Source organism: Ursus arctos, unplaced genomic scaffold (genome assembly GCF_023065955.2).
Source record: "Ursus arctos isolate Adak ecotype North America unplaced genomic scaffold, UrsArc2.0 scaffold_11, whole genome shotgun sequence".
In the NCBI taxonomy this organism is placed as follows: Eukaryota; Metazoa; Chordata; class Mammalia; order Carnivora; family Ursidae; genus Ursus; species Ursus arctos.
The window spans coordinates 64,950,387-64,974,935 of NW_026622775.1; the positions used below are offsets into that span (position 1 = coordinate 64,950,387).

General features: G+C 37.0%; 1 protein-coding gene across 1 annotated transcript; it reads left to right on the forward strand.

Annotated features, from left to right (window-relative positions):
- Nucleotides 1–1,226: 1,226 nt before the first annotated feature.
- Nucleotides 1,227–21,593, forward strand: PBK (PDZ binding kinase). Its single transcript, XM_026518939.4, has 8 exons — nt 1,227–1,377; nt 4,199–4,276; nt 8,141–8,234; nt 11,582–11,724; nt 12,225–12,394; nt 13,843–13,972; nt 20,261–20,440; nt 20,940–21,593. The coding sequence occupies exons 2-8, from the start codon at nt 4,219–4,221 to the stop codon at nt 21,137–21,139; spliced, it is 975 nt and encodes a 324-aa protein (XP_026374724.1). The 5' UTR covers nt 1,227–1,377; nt 4,199–4,218; the 3' UTR covers nt 21,140–21,593.
- Nucleotides 21,594–24,549: the final 2,956 nt, after the last annotated feature.

The following is a 24,549-nucleotide window of genomic DNA, read 5'->3' on the forward strand; positions in this document are numbered from 1 at the left end:
ATGGCTCCACGAAAAAAGTTAACATGCAAATAGAGGGAAGGTGCAATGAGACCATCTATGCTTAGGAGAGGATGCCCAAATGAGAAGGCCCTAGAGGTGGAGGGGTGTGTGTGGTGTGTGTGTGTTGGAAGAGATTTTGAGTACTTTTGTTAAAGAGGAAGTCTAAGCTCAACATGGGTTCAAGTTCTGATCCTACTGTTTACTACCTCTGTGACTTTAGGCAAATGACTTAAGCTCTCTGTGCCATAGAGTCCTCATCTGAAAAATGGGGTTTATAAACTGAGGGTTGTTGGAGGGGAGGCGGGTGAGGGTATGTTAACTGGGTGATGGGCATGAAGGAGGGCACATGATGGAATGAGCACTGGGTGTCATATGCAACTGATGAATCACTAAACTCTACCTCTGAAACTAATAATACACTATAGGTTAATTAATTGATTTTAAATTTAAAAAAAGACAAATGGGGTTTATGATCATAATAACCTACAAAATAATCTTTTTTTGTATTATGTTGTGTGCATGTGTGTGTGTATATATGTGTGTGTGTGTGTGTGTGTGTGTGTTCTTAAGGCATTTCCTCATCCCTCCCCACCTCCTCCCACCCCACAGAGTCCAAGCTCCTTCTCAGCAGGAGGTCATTCTATGACTTAATCATCTTTGTGCCTCTACTATAGTCTATGCTATGCAGTGGGCATTCAATACACACTTCGCAAATGGTAAGTGCTCTCCCAATGATGCTCTAGAAACAGATGAACAAATGTAGAACTGAATGTGGTAATTACAAGAGTTAGCAAAATTTCCAAATATCTGTTTTTCTTCGTAGGCAAAAATGATTGTTACCCTAGGCTAATGCATTTTTAGAGTGTTTCAAGGCCAAATAAATCTGTAATAAAAAATCTATATAATAATCATTACACATTTTGAGAACAGTGTTTGTAATTGGGGAAGAATCTGAGCCTTAAGTACATGCATGGATAAATAATCTTTTTAACCGAAGTTGTCCCTCTGAAAGGCTGACAGTGGCTCTAAAAATCAGTTTGCCCTTTCTTGAGCTTCTTCCTTTCATTTATCTTTAAGGCATCCCCATTTGGTAGTAAGATGGGATCGCTAAGACTGGAAAAGCCAGTGGGGGGGGAAAAAGCAAGAACGACGAGTACGGCTTGTTATGTCCTTCGCGCCACCCCGTAGTTTGCAGCTGCGCAGGGGCGGCGCGCGCGGTTTTGAAAGTGGGGAGGGTCCCTTCACAACGACTGTTACTGAGTGATTGTGTTGGCGGGTGGCGGGACCGCTGAGGCAGCCTCGGGTCGTGTTGAGGGCCACTCGGGACAGTTTTCAAGACAGCCTTGGCCTGGACCTCTCCACCCCGGAGCGGCTGCGGTAAGGGGAGATTTTTGGGGACCCCTGACCGCGCGTGGGCCCCGGTTGGGGAGGAGTCCCCCCCTCCCCCCCGCCCCGAGCCGCGGCAGCTTGCGTTTGCTTGGTGACAGCTCGGGGCCTAGAGGGAAAGGTGGAGACGTTGGGAAAGTGGCGTTCAACTGGGAATTACCTTAGGAAAAGTGCGACCCAAACCCGAGTGCGCTGCTGAATCGCAGGGTAGGGTGGGGATTTCAAGAAAGAAATTGCCCTTTTCTCGAAGTGAAGCCTAACAGTCTGTACTTTTTATGGGAAATCCGTAGGAGAAGACTGTGGATCTAGCAGGTTGCCCTTATTTTACAGTTGGTTTTACAGACGGACACCGTGAGCCCCAGGTTTCTGCTTGAGGCGAGACCCCAGTGTTTGGGGACGTCTTAGATGCACCAGATCCGAACTCGGGCTTGTGCATGGTGCCAACGGTGGTTTCTTACCGCCTCCCAGTGAGTCTCAGTTCCAGCTCTTAGGCGCAGCTGGAACTAGTGAAGGATATCTGGTGGGAACGGAGAGGGTGGGGCTTGAGAAAGAGGGGGTATGAAGCACAGTTCCCTCCTTTGAACTTCTCATCTAATGTTGCTTCCAGTTTCCAAGTGAGGTGACTGAGCAGGTGGAAGAAGAATTTTAACGACCAGCCCTCTGTAAGCTCCTGGATGGGGGCACTACATCAAAAACTAAGGATATACTGTATGGTGGCTAACATAACATAATAAAAAATTACTTAAAAAAGTTTGGGCCTTTGAGTTGATTTTTCTTGGCAGAGTTTTTAAAAATGCTATTTATCAAGAGCTCTATACAAAATTTAAACATGTTCTCTCTGCCTGCCGATTTTTAATTTATTGTTTTAATTCCAGTGTAGTTAGCATATCACGTTATATTCATTTCAGGTATACAATATAGTGATTCAGTAGTTCTGTATATTACTCAGTGCTCATTATGATAAGTGTACTCTTAATCCCCTTCGCTGTTTCACCCATCTCATACCTTCCTCCCCTCTGGTAACCATCAGTTCTCTATAGTTAAGAGTCTGTTTTTTGTTTTGTCTTTGTTTCACCCCCACTTTGTTTTGTTTTTTAAATTCCACATATGAGTGAAATCATACGGTATTTGTCCTTCTCTGAATGACTTATTTCACTTAGCATTATACTGTCTAGATCCATCCATGTTGTTCCAAATGGCAAGATTTCATTCTTTCTTTATGACTAATATTCCACTGTATATATGTACCACATCTTTATCCATTGATCTATTGATCAACACTTGGGCTGTTTCCATAATTTGGCTATTGTAAATAATGCTGCAGTAAACATTGGGGTGCATGTATCCCTTTGAATTAGTGTTTTTGTATTCTTTGGGCAATACCAATTAGTGAGATTACTGGATCATAAGATAGTTCTATTTTCAATTTTTTGAGGAACCTCCATAGCATCTTCCACAGTGGCTGCACCAATTTGCATGCTCACCGACAGTGCATGAGAGTTCCTTTTTCTTCACGTCTTCACCAACACATACTGTTTCTTGTGGTTTTGATTTTAGCCATTCTGACAGCTGTGAGGTGATGTCTCATTGTGATTTTGATTTGCGTTTCCCTCATGGGGGTGACGTTGAGCATCTTTTCATGTGTCTGGTGGCCATTTGTATGTCTTCTTTGGAAAAATGTTCATGTCTTCTCCCATTTTTTAATTGGATTATTTTTTTTTTGGTGTTCTTTATATATTTTGGATGCAAACCCTTTATCTGCCTCCCAGTTTTTTAATAGACAAACCAAACAATCTTATAGACATGTAATGACAGTTTGCTTTACAATAAATCTAATATGAACCAAACTATTTTTAAAAAAGAAAAAGTAATATTTAAAATTTAAAAAAAAGGATTCTTAACAAATATGCTACAGAAGAAATAAAAAGCTTGGATAGTATGTATATTTTCTGTTCATAGACAGTTTTTACATAACTTATTGAGATATAATTCACATATTACAAAATTCCCTCTCTGAAAGTATATGTAGTGACTTCAGGATTAGTCTGAGTTGAATATATTAAATCACTACCCAATTTTAGAATGTTTTTATCATCACAAAAAAGAAACCCCACACCTACTAGGAGTCACTCTATGTTATCCCTTCTCCTCACCCCCTGGCAACTACTGATCTATTTTCTGTCTATGGATTTGCTTATTCTGGACATTTTCTATAAATGGAATCATATATGTGGCCTCTTGTGTCTGGCTTCTTTCACTTAGTGTGATGTTTTTAAGGTTCATTCATGTTGTATATACCAGGACTCCCTCTTACGACAATAATATTCTGTTGTATGCATTGTATCCATATTTTGTTTATTCATCATCTGATGAATACTTCTGTTTCCTCTTTTTTGCTATTATGAATAAATGCTGCTTGCCTAGACCGTTTCTCTAAAAGGTATAAAAGTCCTGTGGGAAGTGTGAGAGGGAAACTTACCTTTACCTTTATGTACTAAGCGATTTTTTTTTTTTAACCAAGTTCATATATTACTTTTTTCCCCCCTAGTGCGTATATTGCTTTTTAATACAAACAAGCATAAAAACCCAATCATTAATGATATGACATTTGGTAAATAGTTATACTTCTATGGGTCGCAGTTCTCTCATTGTAAATAAAATTGGACTAAATATTTGTTATGGTCTTTTTCAGCTCTTAAATTTTATGTTTATATGATAAAATGAGTTACAGTGTTATAGGATTTTTTTCTTCATGAATGAGAGTTGTATTCTGTATAACTGCAGTGTAAGTTTCAATTTGTTTTCATCATAGGACCTAGAGTGTTTATTACAATGGAAGAAATCAATAATTTCAAGACACCAAGCAAATTATCTGAAAAAAAGAAATCTGGTAAGATATAAAATATTTTTTCATTGTTATTGCTATAGAAATGTCTTAGCATTATTAAAGTTTGATCCTTTAATTATTATTTATCAGGCACAAACAATTTTAGCGTAAGTCCTCTTTGTAATGTTGATTTTAACAAATTAAAGACTTATTTCGTAGGCCAGGGTTTGGCCATCTATTGACTAATTTTATTGACATTCTAATAGATTTGGAGGTTTTCTCTGGTAAAGAATCAATTTGAACCATGAGGTACTTTACCTTTCCCTTTCTGGTACATGCAGTGCTCTTCTGAGGGAGAGTTTCCAAGGCAATTCAGTGAATAAAGGATAATCTTTTCAACAAATAAAGCATTTGGATATTCATTTGCAAATTGCTCTCCCCTTACATCACGTACAAAAATGATTAAAATTATAAAATTTCTGAAAGATAATATAGGAGAAAATCTTATTTTGTTCATTTCTAGTATATAGATTTTTGTATATGGACCTTGTGTCCTGCCACTGTGCTAAAGTCACTTATGCTATTAGCTTTTTATGGGTTTCTTAGGCTATTACATACATAGTTGGTGCTGTTGTAGATGAATATATGAAGATAGTGTTACTTTTTTTTACCAATCTGTTATTAGTTTATTTCTTTTTTCTTTCCCTATGTCACTGGCTCTGGTACATTTTTGAATAGAAGAGGTGCGAGTGGACATACTTGCCTTGTTCCCAGTGAAGTTTATGTTAGATGTAGGTTTTTCACAATTACCCGTTACCAGGGTGAGAGATTCCCTTTTATTATCCTTCATCAGGTTGAAGGTTATTATGAATGGATGTTGAAGTTTGTCAAGAGCTTTTTCAGAATTTCTTGAGATAGTTTGCTTTTTTAGTCTTTAAATGTGGTAAATTATGTTAATTTTCAGATGTTAAACCAACCTTTCATTCCTGGGGTAAAGCCAGTTTGGTCATGATATATTTTGTATATTGCTAGACTCAGTTTGCTAATATTTTCTGTGTTCATAAGGGACATTGGACTGTAGTTGTCTTTTTTTGGAATATCTTTCTGGTTTTGATATCAGCGTATTCTGTATTCAAAAAGTAAGATGGAAGTGTTTCCTTCTCTTTCCTTGAAAAGTATATGTAGAATTGATAGGTTTTTTTTTTTTTTCCTTAACTCATTTTTCTTCCTTTACTGATAGGAAAGCCATGTGGCCTGAAGTTTTCTTAGGAGGGAAATTTTAACTGTGACTTCACAGTTAATCGGTATAGGGCTCTTCAAATTATCTATTTCTTCCTGTGTAAAAGTTGTTAGTGTTTTCCAAGAAAGTTTTTCACTTTCCAGTTGTCAAAGTGGCAAAACGTTATCCGTGATGTAATCTTATTACCTTATTTATTACTCTTCTAATGTCAGTAGGATTTGTGGTGATATCTCTTTTTTCATGTCTGATACTGGTATTTTACTTTTTCTTTCTTGACTTGAGGTTTATTTATTTTGCCGAATGTTTCGGGCACTTGAAAAGATCATACTTTCTCTTGTTTTGGGGTGCAGTGTTCCATGAGTATCCTTTAGGTCAAGCTGGTTGACTTAGGTTGTTCTGTTCAGGTCTTTTGTATCTCTACTAATTTTATTCTATTGAGAGAGGTGTCTCCAACTACAATTATGGATTTATCTGTTTTTTCCTTTGAGTTCTACAGTGATTGCTTTATGTATTTTGAAGCTTGTTATTAGATACCCAAACATTTAGGATGGTTATTTCTTTTGATGATTTTCCCCTTTAATATTACGAAATGTTTTTCTTTATCCAGTGTTGTACTGTTTGAAATTAATAGAACCAGTCCAGTTTTATTTTGATTACTACTTGATAGGATGTTTTCCAACTTTTTACTTTTAACCCATCTGTGTGTTTATATTTAAAGCGAATTTATTATAGACAGCATGTAGTTACATCTTGTTTTGTTTTTGTCCATTCGGACAATTTCTGCCTTTAATCGGACTGTTTAGTCATTAGCCACATGTGGTGATTTAAATTTAGGTTTAAATGAATTAAAATTAAGTAAAATTACAAATTTAGTTCCTCAGTTGTACTAGCTATTTTTCAAGTGCTCAATAACCACATGTGGCTAGTGACTACCACACGGGACAACACAGATACAGAACATTTCCATCGTGACAGAAAGTTCTATTGGACAACACTGTTTAGACTGCCTTTAATGTAATTCTCTGTGGTTGGATCAAGTCTATTATTTTGCTGTTGTCCCAAAGCTCACTGATGATTTCTTTGTATTTTTTCTAATCTTTTTTTCTGTGCTTCCTTTTTGCTGCTTGGTCTTAAAATTTAGTTACCTTCTCCTCTAGATGCTTCTCTAAAGCATCTCTAGATGCTCTTATTCTTATCCATTGTCTCTTTTATTCCTTGAAGTTCCATAAGGATTTTTCTTACTTCCTTTTTTTTTTTTTTTTTTGCTTGTTATGTTCACATTTTCCTTTGCATTATTGAACACATTTTTAAGATTTCTATTTTAAGGTTCTTACATACTAATTCTACATCGCTGTCATTTTATGGTATGTTTCTATTGGTTTATTTTTCTCCTGGTGTGGGTCGTATTTCTTCTTTCATGCCTGGTAATTCTTTTATTGGCTGCTGGACATCTTGCATTGTCGAGTGCTAGATTTCCTTATTCCTTGGAGGGCTGTGTGATTTTGTTATGGTCCAGTTGCGTTACCTGCACATTAGCTTGTTTCTTTTGAGGTTTGCTTTTAAGCTTTACTGTAAACCTTTTCCTTGGGCCAGAATGTAGCTGGACTGGTAAAACGTGACCATTTAGAGGACTTTACTCAATACCCTGTGTGTTACAGAGTTACCACGCCCTGGCTGATGGTAATTGAACCATTCCTAGACCTCTCCAACAGCTGTTTAGTTTACTGCTCATGCTTGGTGTTTTCCCTGACTTTGGGGTGCTCTATCCATTGTATGTGCGGATAACCAAACACTCGAAGGGAGACCTCTTTTCAGGTCTCTGAAGCTTTCGCTCTCATTTTGTGGCTCCCTGTAGTTCTCTGCTCCACAAATTCTAGCTGCTTAGGACTCTTGGACTTCTGATCTCTGTCTTCTGAATTTGGCAAGGCTTCTGGGCTGTGTTTCTCTGTGCTGCAGCCCAGAAACTGCCTTAAAGCAGTAAGTCAGGGCAATGATAGGGCTCACATGATTTGTTTCTCTTCTCTCAGAGTTCACAACCCTGCTCTGCCTGTTGTCAAATGTCTGAAAACTTATATTTTGTGAAGTGTTTTAGTTATTCATGGTAGGAAGGCTGTTCAATTTTTCATGAACAAAAGTAGAACTCCTCTATCTCATCTTTTTTAATGGCTATATAATGCTCTATAATACAGATATAATATAATGATGACCCTAATGATGACTACTTAGGTTTTTTGTTTGTTTTCTTTGCAGTCACAAAATCAAGTCCCAATATTCAAATATATGTGTGTGCATGCCTGTGTGTGTATGATGTCTGCACACGTGCTGTAGTACACAGTTGGCAAACAACATACAGTAATAGTTTAGGCTTTGTGGGCCACATAGGGACTCTGTTGCATATTCTTCTTTATTTTTTAACAATACTTTTATAATCTAAGAACAGATATTAGCTTGTGAGCCAAACAAAAATAGGCCATTTGCTGACGCCTGCTTCAGTGTTACTGTAAGATAGGGCTCCAAAAGTAGATTTGGTCAAAGGGTTTCCATTTAAAATTAGGGTAGATAGTATCAAATTGCTCTCCAGAAGACTACGCCAATTATTACTCATATGTTGAAAATACTAGGATGCTTTTGTAGAGGTCTTTTCAAATACTAATTTTATATTTTTTATTTCTCTTTATGACATTTAGCATTATGTTCAACTCCATGTATAAATATTCCTGCCTCTCCGTTTATGCAGAAGCTTGGCTTTGGCACTGGGGTAAATGTCTACCTTATGAAAAGGTGAGTATAACATTCCAAATTAACCTTTTCACGTGGAATCATAGTTGCTCTGTATTTGAAGACAAAAAAGAATATGAAAATATTCTGATTTCAGATATGTTCCCGATCTTATCCAACTGCTGTATTCCAGTCCTAGAACCTTTTATAACGTAGCCAGAGTTTTGCCTGGTATACTTTTCTCCTACCTTCCTGCTGATGGATTATTAAAGGAGAAGGAATTTATCTTGTAATCTTTCCCCGGCTTGTGTGGGAGGGAAAGAGACAGAGGGAAGGTGGGTCCTGTGTGGTAACACTGCAGGATTCCCAAGAGGAAAAGCTCCGAGAGGACTCCGATGGTGGGGGATGTCAGTGACTGCTAATGTCTTATATCTGGACAGTGGCCTCCTCAAGATACTCTCATTTAAAGAAAAGTTTTTTATTTCTTATGTCATCACTGTTAAGTAAGAGGGGTATATACATGATTTTAAAGTAAGAAAATTGCATTAAAAGAATAATGAAATTATAGGTGTCAACAAACATTTTTTAAAAAGTTGTTTCTTTTACTCATTACTCTGTACCTTTATTTATTAAGTGGCAAATAACTTAAGTCAATATATTTTCCTTAATGCACTCTGGCAATCATCCTGACTACCAGCATATTGTTAGCTTTATCTAAGTTTATATTGTTTCCAAATAGACATACTTTCCTCAATAAAAAGCTAATGGATTGAAAATAGCATAGCAAGTATTTGTAAGTGGCTATTGAAGATTTTTTGTAGTTTAAACACCCCCTTTGTGTCTTTCTGTGCAATTTGTTTTGCAGACATTCATTTTTTAGTGTCTTAAAACTCAAGTTATTCTGAAAGAAAAAATTCTCACAGGTTTATGGCTAGTCTTATTTTTCCCCCCTTTAAAAAAATGTCCTTAAATGTAAAGTGTGTTACCAACAAAGTTCTACTGTATGTGAGACTTAATTAGAAAGCTTCACATTGTTGATACTGAAAAATAGTAGTCACTGACTGACCTACCACTTCTCCTATTGTAGCCCATCAGCCTGGGATTTTCTTTTACTGGTAACCTGGAGATTTCCTTCACTTCTCTGGTGAATTGGATCCTCTGTTTTTCTGTATCTTATATCTTACTATTTCTTGGTTTACATTTCATTTTGACTGAGGGCATGTAGTAGCTCCCCATTGACAGAAGCACAGGAAATAATAGTTTCGAAAATCCGCATTTATGAAAATGTTTTCATTTTACTATCATTCTTGAATGGCCCTTTTCATTTTTGAGTCAGAATTCTCATTTGGAAATAATTTTCCTCTAAAATTTTGAGGTCATTGTTCCATTGTTTACTAGCCTGTAGTGTTGCTGTTGAGATTTCTGAAGCCTTTCTGATTGCTGCTGCTTTTAATGTAATCTGGTTTAGGTTATCCGTCTCTCCTCTCTCCCACTGTCCTGGAAGCTTGTATGATCTTCTGTTTGTCACCAGTGTTCTGAAATTTCACAATGACATACATGGGTGTGGGCCTTCTGGAATCTGAAAATTCCTACTCTTAAATCTTGGGAAATTATTTTTTAAATTACTTTGTTGATAATTTTCACCCCCATTATTCTCTTCTCTATAATTCCTATTATTTACCTTTTGTGGGGAGCTGGTTTTCTTTTTGCTCTGTTTTCTGGGAGATTTCTCTAACTTCATCTTCTGATATTTCAATTTTTTCATTTTTGTCTGTCTTGTTTTTAATTAATTATCTTAACGTTTTCCATTTTCAGATGGCATCCTAAGTCTTTTGAGGGTGCTATAAGTGCTCTGTATCCTGATCTGGATGTTAATAAACAGGTGTATGCACATGTGAAAACACATTCAGCATTTAGTACACATATGGTTATGAATTACTCTTCCCCGTGTTCCTCACGGGTTCTCAACTATGCCAGTAAACCTTAGGCGAAAGACCCTCTGCTTTAACCCCTTCCAAAGCCAGTCTCCAGTCTTCAGAAGCTGCGGAATAGGAGGTGGACAATTGATGCAGCATCGGGGAGGGTGTCTAGAAATTCACCTGCTTCTTAAGTGACTTTAAAGAAGTTCACTAGGCCTGTTAAGTCTGTTACTTTCATCTGCTCTCCAAGCTTCCAAAAGTGTGTTGTCTCCTTTTCATTATTTCCATCAAATAAATAAATAAAATCTTTAAAAAGAAATCTAGTGATCCTTTGAGTGCATGTTTTTTGATTTTAAAAAAAAAAAAAAAGGTCCTGCAATCATAGAGCCATGATCATGAGTTAGTAAAAAACTAAGTGGATTCTTGATTCTTGGTTCAGTCTATTGTTTTATCTTCTTATGGTAAAACTTTTTATCTCTAACTTTCGAGGCTCTTTCATTAGATTTCTTGCCCATTCGCTTTGTCCTTCTTAATGCACTGTACCCATGAATAACCACCTGCTTTATCAGGTAAACTTTTCCCTGACTTTGTTTTACCTGTTTTTTTTAGACCTCAGAATGTTTACACCTTAAATATTCTTAAAATGACTGGCTCTTCCTAGAAAATAGTTTATGTTTTTTCTCATTTGTATGTTTACTGTCCCCTTACATGTATGTCTTTGAGTGTATGGTGAGAGGTACAGGATGGCTTGGTTACTGTAGGGGCACAATAGTTGTTGGTGAAGGGCAGTCTGTTATTTGCACAGTCCTATATGGGCCAATGTTTGTCGTTCATCTCTGCTTTAAATTCAACTTCTTGGATATTAGTGTTCATTACTTAGCATTCCGTAACTTAACCTCTGGTACATACAGTTAAATGTTTGATAAGTAGTTGGTAGTCTGACATGCTGAAATGGAAAAATTAGAAAATAGTATAGTAACTTTGAAGTTTAAAATTTATAATATTCCATCTTTTTCCTTTTAGTTGTCTCTTTTTAAACCCTCCCTTTCAGTAATAGATATCAAACTTCTCTTGTAATTAATAGATGTATCAGCTATATATCTTCCAATTAAAAAGGATATGTAGCAGAGGTGTTGATAGTCAAAAAGACTTTAAAAAATTTTTTTTTTAAGATTTATTTATTTGAGAGAGTGTGTGTGCATGGAGGTGGGGGAGGGGCAGAGGGAAGAGAGTCCTGAGTAGACACCGCACTGAACACGGTGTCTCATGCAGGGCTTGATCTCTTGACTCTGAGATCACGACCTGAGATGAAACCAAGAGTTGGATGCTTTAAGTGACTGAGCCACCTAGGTGCCCCAACAGTCGAAAATATTTGTAAAAAATTTTTAAATTATTATTGAACTCTTTTCAACATTTGTAAGTTCTTGTTAGTGATTTGAAATGCATTATGGTTATTATTCTTTCTATTCATTGTTTGATTATTTTTTTAAGATCTCCAAGAGGTTTGTCTCATTCTCCTTGGGCTGTGAAAAAGATTAACCCTAGATGTAATGATCATTATCAAAGTATGTATCAAAAGAGACTTATAGATGAAGCTAAGATTTTGAAAAACCTCCATCATCCAAACATTGTAGGTAAGTTTAAATTTATCTCGTGGCAGTATGTGTGTTTATTCAGAAACAGTTTATATAATCTCTGGACCAGTGTCACTAATAAAAATGAAGATGGTGGTGGAGTTTGGCAAGAACCAGGTTATTGTGAATGTTCTAAAATAAGACTTACATAATATTTTTAGATGCTTTTGTATTTTTAAAATTTAATGGGAATAGATACACTCATTATGATGCTGGTACTGTAGAGAATTCAGGAATATAAAATGATCCTCATTTAGATAATTTCCTTATTTTCATTTTTAACGTAAATAAGACTAGTGAAACCACAGAGCATTTAAAAATATTTTAATTTGTGATACTATTGGCAAACACTGAAGTCATTTTAAATTATATCTACTGAATTAGCTTTATAAATTATTGTTTCATTGTATTTTGTCAGTTTCCAATCAGATCACTGTAAAAAATCTTAAATACTGTTATTCTTCCCTATCCTAATAAGGAAGTGTCCTGTTTTCTTTAAGGTTATCGTGCTTTCACTGAAGCCAGTGATGGTAGTCTTTGTCTTGCTATGGAATATGGAGGTGAAAAGTCTCTAAATGACTTAATAGAAGAACGAAATAAAGACAGCCAGGATCCTTTTCCAGCAGCCATAATTTTAAAAGTTGCTTTGAACATGGCAAGAGGGTTAAAGGTAACCGTGCCCTTGTATTTTAAATGGTTTTTGTGGAACATGAAAGAACTACTTTATATACCTAATTACAAGGTGGGATTTTTTTTGCCCCCAAAAGAAGTAGTTGCCCTGAGTTAAAGTCTTTATAGACTCTCATATTGCAGAGTGCACTATTTCCTTATCTTGATCAGCAAAGTATTGTTTGAGGCCTTTACATAGCCTGAAATAATCCAAGTCAGGTAGTTTTGTTTATGGAGATCGTATGTTAGATTTAGTTAAAAGGATTAATCAATTTAACACAAATTTAGTAATTATTCCTGGGGGTGTAGTCTAATCCTCTGTTGATATAAACAAATCTCTTAAAGATTGTTTTGTGAGACGTTCAGTTTTGGATATCAATATACATCTACAGGTCAAATAAAAAAAAAAAGCTCTTTCAATGTTATGCAAATAAATTGTTGTGCCTTTGAGTAAATACAGCGTAAGGAAGGAAAAGAATTCGTTATCTTAGGTAACCAAACAGGAGACATGGCGGCTCCCGAACACTGTTGGACGACTCAAAAGTGGATCATGTATTGATGCTGAGGTCAAAGTTGTATGTTAAGAGTTGATATAAAATTGGTTTATGAAATATGAAACTGCATAAAAGCAATATTTCTAAATATATATTTCAATATGTATTAGAAAAACTGATTTTATATGGATAGGATAAGCTAAATTCATAATTTGAATTAGTTAATAAATAATGACTTTAAATATATATGGATAGTGGAATTAATAAATTTCACTATAAACATTTGAGCTTACTCAATTTATGATCAATATTTAAATTAAGCACAGTAGTAGGTGTTTGAAAGTATATATCAAAAATTGTCTCTGCACTATTTTCAAGCAGCTTACAGAATAGATGCTCAAATGCTGATGAATGAACAAATAACAGTTTTGCAGAATTATTTTTGATTATGGAGGAGTATCATTACTAAGAAAGAGTTAATGTGTAAAACAAAATATAGTCTTAGATGACATTTCTGCTTCCTCTTCTTGTTGTGACTTATGCCCTTAGTCATCTGTTGTTCTGCATTATCTCGACAATTTGTGTGTGAAAAGTGTACCTCATTGTGAAGATTGCAAATTTATTTCTAAACTTTACTAGTCTCAAGTAAAATTGTGATATATTTTTAAAGCTGCAGTATCTTCTTTTGCTATAAAAGTATGAGATGTGTTTGAAAAGAAAAAGTTAGCTTATCTATAAATAGACATTGTTTTCCAAAGCCTCTTTTATGTCTGGTCAGTATGGCAGACTGGAGTAGCATGGAATGTTCTGTTGTCTGACTTCCAATCTGAAATGATGGACAGATGTACATGTAGTTCAGGAGGCAGTTCAAGTTGTTGTTTGTATTTGAAGGTTATCATATATTTTTATCAGTTTATGTATTTGCTCAGATGTGTTAAATTTTCCACTATTTTAGTATCTACACCAAGAAAAGAAACTGCTTCATGGAGACATAAAGTCTTCAAATGTAGTAATTAAAGGTGATTTTGAAACAATTAAAATCTGTGATGTAGGAGTCTCTCTACCACTGGATGAAAATATGACTGGTAAGTAGTATTTGAATTTTTCTTATTTTTTTTAGAGATTTTATTTACTTATTTGAGAGACGGAGAGACAGTGAGAAAGAGCACAAGCAGGAGGCCGGGAGAGGGAGAGGAAGAAGCAGACTCCCTGGGGGCTCGATCCCAGAACCCTGGGATCATGACCTGAGCAGAAAGCAGATCCTTAACTGACTGAGTGACCTAGGCACTCCAATAGTATTCGAATTTTTAAACTTTATTTTTATGCGATTTTTAAATTTCCAATTTTTACGTATTTAAATAGGTAAGTTTACATATTTCAAAAATCAAAAACAGTGTAAAAAGGTATACGATAAACAGTATCCTTCCTTTCCTCTCTTTCACTCAGCCTCCAGCCCCCTCCCTCGCCACAGCCACAATATAAATTATTGTGTTTTTATTAGTATCTACTTTATCTAGTTTAGTTATCTACTGAAGATAACTTTAGGAACTATTTCTAACCTGGATTGGGATTTTTATGTGGTAAAAGATCTGGGACTAGAAAACAAAGTTTTAATAAGGTTTTATAAAGAAATTCATTTAGTGACAAGATTGGGGAAACTGGTAAAAGAAGAAACTGGGGTAGAAGTAGGGAAGTGGGTGCTAATAAAGGCCTTCTGCTTCTTGCCTCTAGGCCTGCCCCAACTCCTTCTTCTCACTCTAATATAAATACTGACATCCTCAGGGAATTTAAGATCTTGGTGAGAACCAAGAGCCAGCATTGTAAAGAAAGCCTCTGCTTTCAACATGTTATTTAATAAATAACACTTATATTTCCTTCTCTAAATGAATATAAGGTAAAAGAAAGATTAATGAATGCTGTTTAGAACTTTTGCACACTTTAATTTCTACCTAAGGTAAAATCTGAGTTAAGTCCAAGGAAAAGTCCAAGAAGAATAGAGCAACTTTATAAAGATGTCTGTAATCATTCATGAAGATAGGACTATTATGAGCCTTTAGGCTGCCTAATTGCTACAGAGTTGAAACTTTCAAAGATAAAAGGAGAAATTGTGAAATAGAATAAAAATAAGATTTTTTAGCATAATTTTCTCAATCCTTAATAGATCAAATAGACAAAACTAAGATGTAAAAGTTCTGAGTAGATAATAAGATCAATCGTTATGCATCCAAGTAGTTATTAAAAGTGAACATATATTAAGTTATAAGAGAAAACCTTGGATTACAAAAGTGCAAGTAATCTGATGGTTGACATCCATCATCCTCAGTGCTATAAACTAGAAATTAGTGACACGATTGGAAACAAAACACCCACAGTTTTTAGGAATTCACAGTATTTGTAAATAATTCTTAGCTGAAATCTAATCCCACCTACACAAATATTTAGAGAATAATGAGAATGTAACGAGAAATCAAAACCTATTTGACATGGTCAACACTACACAGAAGAAAACATTTTCATTTAACCTTTGTGTAATTAAGTTTCAGTATTCATCTCTCATCAGAAAAAAAATGAAGCCCTTAAAAACAGAAAGCAGAAGTGAATGAATTAAAAAATCCATAAATTTTGCATTATCTCAATATGATCTCTTTTATTTTGGAATGTGTCAAAGTTCAGAGTTTATTAACATGTAAAACAGTTCATAAACAGTTCATAAACATATAAACAGTTCATCCTTGATACATGTTCACACTTAGCCAGGAAAATTCTATGAAAGAATGATGAGTAGGAATTTTCCTGAGGAGATGTTAAGAAGTATTATAAAGCCACAGTAATTAAAACAGTGATACTCATGAGAAAATAGGCAGAAAAATATAAGGAAGTCAGGTAGTCCCAAGTATATGAATTTGTTATAATAAAAGTGACAGTATTAGTGAGAAAGAGATAGGTGAGTCAATAAATAATGGTGTTGACGTTTTAGAAAAAACAGAGCTGTTTTCCATCCTCACTCATCCTCACAGATTGAAGATGTGAAAAAAAAAAGTAGTGGAAAAAAATTGTAGGTAAATCTTTCCTTAATATTAGGCTTAAGGACACCAAAGCTAGAAACGATTAAAAAAAAACGATTAAAAAAATTTTTTTCATGACTATGAAAAATTGTTTGAAAAATTTCTCTATGCTACTGTGAGCGATAGGATTAGCTTAACGTGTACTCTCATACGCGAAGTAGAAGTTGCAGCCGGTGAATCATTCAGGTTAGGATCAGTTGTGCTGTGGTGGCAGAGACCCTCAGAAACTTCTGCGGCTCCAAACAACCAAGGCTTGTTCAGGCTACAGGCCCTTACGGCTCTGCTCCATGCCAATCTCACGTCAGGACCTAAGCTGCTGGAACATCCACTGAATGGAATATTGCCGTCGCTGTACGTACGGAGGGTAACAGAGGCTCTAGAGCTGTGCACTGTGGTAGCCACTAGCTGCGTATGGCTATTTAAATTAATTAATATTTTAATATCTAAAAAATTCATTTCCTCAGCCACCCCAGCCACTTTTCAAGTGCTCAGTAGCTACGTATGGTTAGTGGCTACCATATTGGACAATGCAGATATGGACTGTTTCTGTCGTCACAGAAAGTTCTGTTGGAAAGTGCTGCCCTAGAAAGTCTCGCACTAACAGATGCTCGAGATTAGAAATGACACAGTCCCTTCGTTCACAACTCACTGCCCAGAACGAGGCAGGTGGCTCCATCCAACCTTGACAGGCCAGAAAGTGCAACCCTTCTACATGTCCCGAAGGGAGAGAGTACGAACTACTTGATGACCAGCACTGGTAACTACCATGGTGGGCAGTTCGGGAACAGGTATTTTTAAAAAAACAAAACCTTTCAAAATGCCCTTTGATCCTGTAATTCATTCCCAAGAACATACTCCAAAAAATAATTGGGCAGAGTAGGCATTTTTTACAATAACCTGATATATTAATTTCTGCAAAACCAAAAGAGATGTAGGGTTATAGGAGAAATAGAGTTGAGAGAAGAATCAAACCCCGTGTAGCTTTGAAAACAAAGCAGTAACCAAAACAACGATCCTGATAAAAATATGAACACGTGAAATGCTCGCTGGCACCCAGCATCAGTCCATCCTGTGTAGCCATAAACCCTGGGTTTGCGCTTCCTCGAGGGCATTTATTTTCAGTACTTTTAATTAAAATTAAAAATTTGATCTGGCTTTCTCAATAAAATATTCGTAAGCATGGGGAGCATGTCTCGGCAGCTCCTGTCCTGGCACCCTCAGCCTCGTGAGACAAGTTAAGGTCATGGTCAGCGTAGCAGAAAGCTACTAAACCAGCCAGGCATTAAGAGAAGGCGTTTGTCTTCTCTTGGGCCTTAAAGGCTTTCTCTTTATGAGGAAGTTTACTTCTGATCATTTAAAAATAACAGGTACTGGGGAAAAAAATTAACCTTTTTATACCTAATTGTGTGTGCACTAATTTGTGTTACAAAAATATGCATTGTAGCAGAACAGACCGCAGAACTTTAAGTGAATGGCCATCGGTATTGTACCACCACGCAATAGAATCTCATTAGAATTATATAGGTTTATATCTGTAGGAAGGGTATAGCCAATATATTGAGATGAACACATTTTAAAATAGCACTTAAATACGTATATATTAAGAAAAGTTTGAAAAAAAATATACCTAGGGGCGCCTGGGTGGCTCAGTCGTTAAGCGTCTGCCTTCGGCTCAGGGCGTGATCCTGGCATTCCGATATCGATCCCCACGTCGGGCTCCTCCGCTTGTGTTTTAATAGGTGATAGATTCACATGTTTCACAACTGTAATATATATAAGGTGTTCTGTGACAGGCCCAAATTTTAACAGTGGTTATCTCTAGATTGATTGATTGATTTAGCAAATAGTTTAGTACTGGGTACAGTCATGTACTGTGCTAGGTACTATGAATACAGAGGAAAATGGGATAGACACAGTTCTTACCCTTTCTTAAGAATTTTTATATGTATGTTTTAGTTAATGTATAGATGACACACAATATGATGTTAGTTTCAGGTATACAACAGAGTGATTTGACAAGTCTGTACATTATGCTGTGCTCACCACAAGTATAGCTACACCTGTCACCATACAACACTATTAAAATACCATTTCCCATATTCCCTATGCTGTGCCTTTCATCCTTATGACTTACTCTTTCTGTAACTGGAAACGTACCTCCCACTCCCCTTTACCCATTTTGCCCATCCCCCCTACCCCATCCCTCTGGCAACCATCAGTTTGTTCTCCGAATTTATAGGTCTGTTTCTGCTTTTTGTTAGTTCATTTGTTTTGTTTTTTAGATTCCACATGTAAGTGAAATTATAGTGTAATTGTCTTTCTTGGACTTAATTTATTTAGCACAATACCCTCTAGGTCTATCTATACTATTGGAAATGGCAAAATCTCATTTTTTATGGCTCAGTAATATTCCATTATCTGTGTGTGTGTGTGTGTACATACATACATACACAGGTGTATATATACATGTGTGTAAAACATCTTCTTTATCCATCTATTGATGGACACTTGTGTTGCTTCCGTAGCTTGGCTATTGTACACAACTCTATATAGTAAACTGAGGGGTGCGTATATCTTTTTGAATTATTGTTTTCACTTCCTTTGGGTAAACACCAGCAGTAGTATTACTGGTCATATGGTAATTCGATTTTCCTTTTTTTGAGGAACCTCCACACTCTCTCCCACAGTGGCCGCACCAGTTTGCATTCCCACCAACAGTGCACTAGGGTTCCTTTTCTCTACATCCTCGCCAGCACTTGTTCTTTCTTGGCTTTTTGATACCAGCTGTTCTGACTGGTGTGAGGTGATACCTTGTGATTTTGACTTGCAGTTTCCCCGTGATTAGTGATGTTGAACATCTTTTCATGCACCTGTTGGCCATCTGTGTGTCGTCTCTGGAGAAACAGCTATTCAGATTCTCTGGCCATTTTTTAATTGATAGTTTGGTTTTTTTTATGTTGAGTTTTAGGAGTCTTTATTTATTCTGGATATTCACTCCTTATTGGATATATCATTTGCAAAAATCTTCTCCCATTCAGTAAGTTGTCTTTTCATTTTGTTGATGGTTTCCTTCACTGTACAAAAGTGTGTTGTTTTGGTGTAGTCTCAGTAGTTTATTTTTGCTTTTGTTTCCCTTACCTGAGGAGACATATCTAGTAAAAGGCGAAAGATTTATGCGATCTGAAGAGAAACCAGAGTATGAGGAGACATAGAAAAATCTTGCTAAAGGCCAATGTCAAAGATATTACTGCCTATGTGTCCTTTAGGAGTTTTATGATTTTGGGTCTCACATGTAGTCTTTAAGCCATTTTGAGTTTGGTTTTGTGTATGGTATAAGAAAGCGGTCCAGTTTCATTCTTCTGCATGTAACTGTCCAGTTTTTCTAGCACAATTTATTGATTGCCTCCTTTGTCATAGATTAATTGACCATATAAGCAGGGGTTTCTTTCTGGGCTCTGTTCTGTTCCTCTATGTGTCAATTTTTTGTGCCAGTACAGTACCATACTGTTTTGATTACTAGAGCTTTGTAGTATATCTTGAAATTTGTAATTGTGATACCTTCAACTTTGTTTTTCTTTTCTTTTTTTTTTTTTTTTTAAGATTTTATTTATTTATTTGACAGAGAGAGAGGCAGTGAGAGAGGGAACACAAGCAGGGGGAGTGGGAAAGGGAGAAGCAGGCTCCCAGCAGAGCAGGGAACCCGATGTGGGGCTCGATCCCAAAACGCTGGGATCATGACCTGAGCTGAAGGCAGATGCCCAATGACTGAGCCACCCAGGCGCCCCCAGCTTTGTTTCTCTTTTTCAAGATTGCTTTGGCTGTTTGAGGTCTTTTGTGGTATCTATATTCCTGCCTCTTTTCTTTTCTCTTTTAGTTTTTTTAGAGAGGCAAAGAGAGGTGAGGGGAGGGGCAGAGGGAGAGGGAGAATCTCAAGCAGACTCCCCGCTGAGCAGGGAGCCCAACTCGGGGCTTGATCCCAGGACCCTGAGATCATGACCTGAACTGAAGTCAAGAGTCAGACCCTTAACTGACTGAGCCACCCAGGTGCCCCAATTCCTGCCACCTTCAAAGAGAAATGCTGTACACCCTTGCCAACTGGCCAGCTTTTTTAGTATTTAACAATCTGATAAGGAAAAAGTCATTCTTATTAATGAGATTGAGTGTATTTTCATGTTTATAATCTACATTTATTAACCTTTAAGCTACCTGTTAAATCATTTATCCAGTTTTCTTTGGGTTGCTTGCGTTTCTTAGTGATTTCTAGCACTTGCCCTAAGGACCAACTTCCTTGTATTTAACTTGTTTCAGTGACTGACCCCGAGGCCTGTTACATTGGCACCGAGCCTTGGAAACCCAAGGAAGCTTTGGAAGAGAATGGTGTTATTACTGACAAGGCAGACATATTTGCCTTTGGCCTGACTCTGTGGGAAATGATGACTTTGTCTATTCCACATATTAATCTTCCAGATGATGATGATGATGATGAAGGTATAACTACATATTTTTAACATAAACACCAGTCTCTTTAGTTTGCACTGAAGATTAGCTGATAAAATTATATTTCATCTTCCTGTTAAGTTAAAATTGGAAAGAGGAAGTTGTTTGATCTAGTGCATGAGATATGGATTCTGTTAATAACTGACTAGTTTGGTGCAATCTCAGTTTAATCTCCTGCAAATGAGATGCGGGTTAATTGACAACAGGGAGATAAATTGAGAAGATCCTGCAGAGCAAAAAGCTTTCCTTGGCAGCTCCCGTCAGCGGAGGAAACGATCGGAGAGCTCTCATAGTAAGGGGGGAGGGGGCTCATGACCTGTAAACCGTGACAGTAGCTGGTCTCCGCCCTGGCGGGGTAATGGAAGAGACCACCTGTGTATGATGAAAAGCATCCCGCATGATGAGTTCTTGTTTCAGGAGGGTGAGTTTGAGCAGTTGCTAAGCTTTTCCATGACTGAAAGTTATTTTCTGTCAACTCCTTCATGAGCAGATAAAACTTTTGATGAAAGTGACTTTGACGATGAAGCGTACTATGCAGCTCTGGGGACGAGGCCACCTGTTAATATGGAAGAACTGGATGAAACGTACCAGAAAGTAATCGAACTCTTCTCTGTATGCACTAACGAAGATCCGAAAGATCGTCCTTCTGCCGCACACATCGTGGAAGCTTTGGAGATAGATGTCCAGTGATCCCCTCATATTCATGACTGCTGAGCTTCACGTTGGCTCGTACACAGAACACTGCTCTGTTTACTGTCATACATTACATAGTTACTACAATAAGCTGTAATTATTAGACTTTTTGAAGTGACCTGCTTTAGGCCCATAGCACCTAGTTAACATTTAAACAATTATTTATATTTCTTAACATGCTAATGATGATAAGCATTTGAGATTATAGAAGGTTTTCTATTAAGTTTAAGAAACTAGCTACTTAAGTATTGGAATTTTGTAGAGATTTAAAACACTAGCGGTAGCACAATGCTGTAAACTCTATGTCTAACATTAATTTGGATTGAGTGACCATCACTTTTATTAATGTTTCTCAAAAATTCTTTAATGGATCTGTTGAAATTAGCACTTTGTGTAGTACAAAGTAAGTCTATGTTTGCTTGTCTTTTAAACCATTAAACTTTTTCCTGGCCTTTTTTGGTTGATGTGCTTATTATTAAATATGTTCACCAGAAGCTGAGAGAACGTGGCTCAAAAGACTAGCTCCTTAGGTAGTTACAGGCATTTTTGGTTAAGGCTTGTCTTGCTCTCTTGGATCTCCCCAGGTCTTTGGCTTTTGCTTTAATTTATTTAAATGTATTTTCTGCATTGAGATCCCTTTTTTATTTTTTATTTAGTAATCTGTATCTTAAGCATGTCATAGTTCTGGTGTAAAAATAATACAATTCTAATAGGATGATATAGAATAAAGGAGACTTCTATTACCAGAAGGTGTCTTATTTTATACGTCATTAATTTGAGTGTCATCATTAACTATTGAATGAACGTGAGTGAATGAGATTCTTATGGCCTATAAAACAGGGGTGACTTGGGTCAGCAGTTTCTTTGTGCCACAGCCCCCGGGCATTTTTTTTTCTTTTAAGATTTATTTATTTATTTGAGAGAGAGAGTGGGGAGGTGGGCAGAGGGAAAGGGAGAGAATCTCCAGCAGACTCACCGCTGAGTGCTGAGCACGGGGCCCGACGCAGGCTCGTGGGGCTCGATTTCAGGACCCTGAGATCATGACCTGAGATGAAATCAAGCGTTGGACACTTACCAACTGAACCACCCAGGTGCCCCCTGCCTGGGCATTTTTAGTTAATGCGTTGTGCTTGTGACTCCAGGTGATACACCTGGCCTTGACTATAGAGTTTTAAAAATTACTGTCACTTCTTGGACAGATGAGGAACCATTACATGCTGAGCTTTAAACAATTCTAGAATTCACTGGAGGTTCCTTTTAAAGAGATTGTACCAAGCAATAGTACACAGATTATTAATGGGCATATCTTCTAACAACATACCAGTGACGTCACATTAAAGCAAATTGAAAGCTGAGTCATAGAAAAATCTTGTATATAGGGGCGCCTGGGTGGCTCAGTCTGTTAAGTGTCTGCCTTCAGATTGGGTCATGATCTCAGGGTCCTGGGATCGAGCCCTGGCATCGGGCTCTCTGCTCAGCAGGGAGCCTGCTTCTCCCTCTCTCTCCACTGCTCTCCCTGCTTGTGCTCTTTCTCTCTGTCAAATAAGTAAAATTTAAAAAACAATCTTGTATACAATTTGCACACTGACATGTAGTTACCCTCACTTTGCTTTTGTATGATCTCATTAGGTCTGCCAAGTTGACAAGGCAGTGTGTCTCTTGGTCCATTCTCATGAATTACAGCTTTCTTTTGAATACATAATCCAATACTTTTTTTTCTTTGAGAAATTTGTTTCCAGTTGCTGTAGTAGGAATATCTAAACGGGAACAAACTAATGCCCAAAAACTGGGTCAGCAAATTCACAGCACTTGTCAATGGCAGGCACTGCAAAATGTTCCCTGCATGCTTTCCCCTTTGTGTCTGGATGGGGCCTTGAAGTCCTCAACACAAAATTACAATCTGCTGCCAACTCCAAGAAAGTTTTTTATCCTTGTTCTGGAACTTAAGTCTCAGATGTTACCTTGTTTTTGGCCATTTGCCTCATTCTCAGAAAAGAAATGTGACTGGGTGGATACAACAGGACTAATCTTTTTGCTGAATTAAAATTGGCAAATACAATCTTCTCCCAGTAGCTTTCTCACTTCCCAGAAAATCTCCCTTTGCTATCAGGGTAAGGCTTCCAAGAGCCTGTTTGCACCTCTAGAAAATGGAGGTCAGTTAATGCTCAAGAAACGTTGTGGGTTATTTATTGCCTCCTGGTTCCTACTTAATCCACAATTTGCTGATTAAAATAAAATTAGATTTTTTTTCAAAGATTTACTTATTTGAAAGAGCAGGGCTAGGGACAGAGGGAGAGAGAGAATCCTCAAGCAAACTCCCTACTGAGAGCAGAGCTGGACTCTGGGCTCGATCCCACAATCCTGAGATCACAACCTGAGCCAAAACCAAGAATTGGATGTTTAATTGACCAAGCCACCCAGGTGCCCCTAGAAAAATTTTCATTTTTTAAAGGTTTTATTTGACAGCAGTGGGAGAGGGAGAAGCAGGCTTTCTGCTGAGCAGGGATGCAGGGCTCCATCCCAGGACCCTGGGATCATGACCTGAGCCGAAGGCAGAAGCTTAACAGAATGAGCCACCCAGGCGCCCCTAGAAAAATTTTCATTTTTTAAAGGTTTTATTTGACAGCAGTGGGAGAGGGAGAAGCAGGCTTTCTGCTGAGCAGGGATGCAGGGCTCCATCCCAGGACCCTGGGATCATGACCTGAGCCGAAGGCAGAAGCTTAACAGAATGAGCCACCCAGGCGCCTGTTGAAGAGATTTTTAAATAATTGTATACTATATAAAAAACTTGAGTATGCAGCTGATGTTGTGCTTCATAGAGATTTATAGTCTTAAATGTTATTAAAACCCTGAAAAATTGGCAAGCTAAGTATATAGGAAAAACAAAGTAATGCTCCCAATAGAAGGAAAGAAATGAGCATAAATTTAAAAACAAAATCTACCATAGAAAACAGAAAACAAATCTATAAAAGATCAACAATGCCAAAAGTTGTCTTTGAAAATACAAATAAAATTCATGAACCTAATAAGCCTTAGCAAGAGTCAGTCATCTAGAGTAAAAAAGGCATCACAAATGAAAAAAGGAAACCGCGCATATCCTACAGATATTCAATCTCGTTCACGAATAGCTGAAAACAATCCCAAGTATTAGTAAACCAAAACCGGTAACATTAAAATTTCAAGGCCAAGTTGAGATTATTTGAGCAAAACTAATATTCAAAGAAAAATGTAATCATATTCATCCAATGAAGAAAATTCAGTTGATCTCCGAAGAAGAAAAATTTTGATAAAATCCAGTTAAAGACGTTTGAAAGCTTAGAAAATAAAATCCTCTTGAGAAACTAGGAACAGAGAGGAGGAGCTTCCTTAACATAAGTGTGTCCACATCCAGCAAGCGATAGCCAACA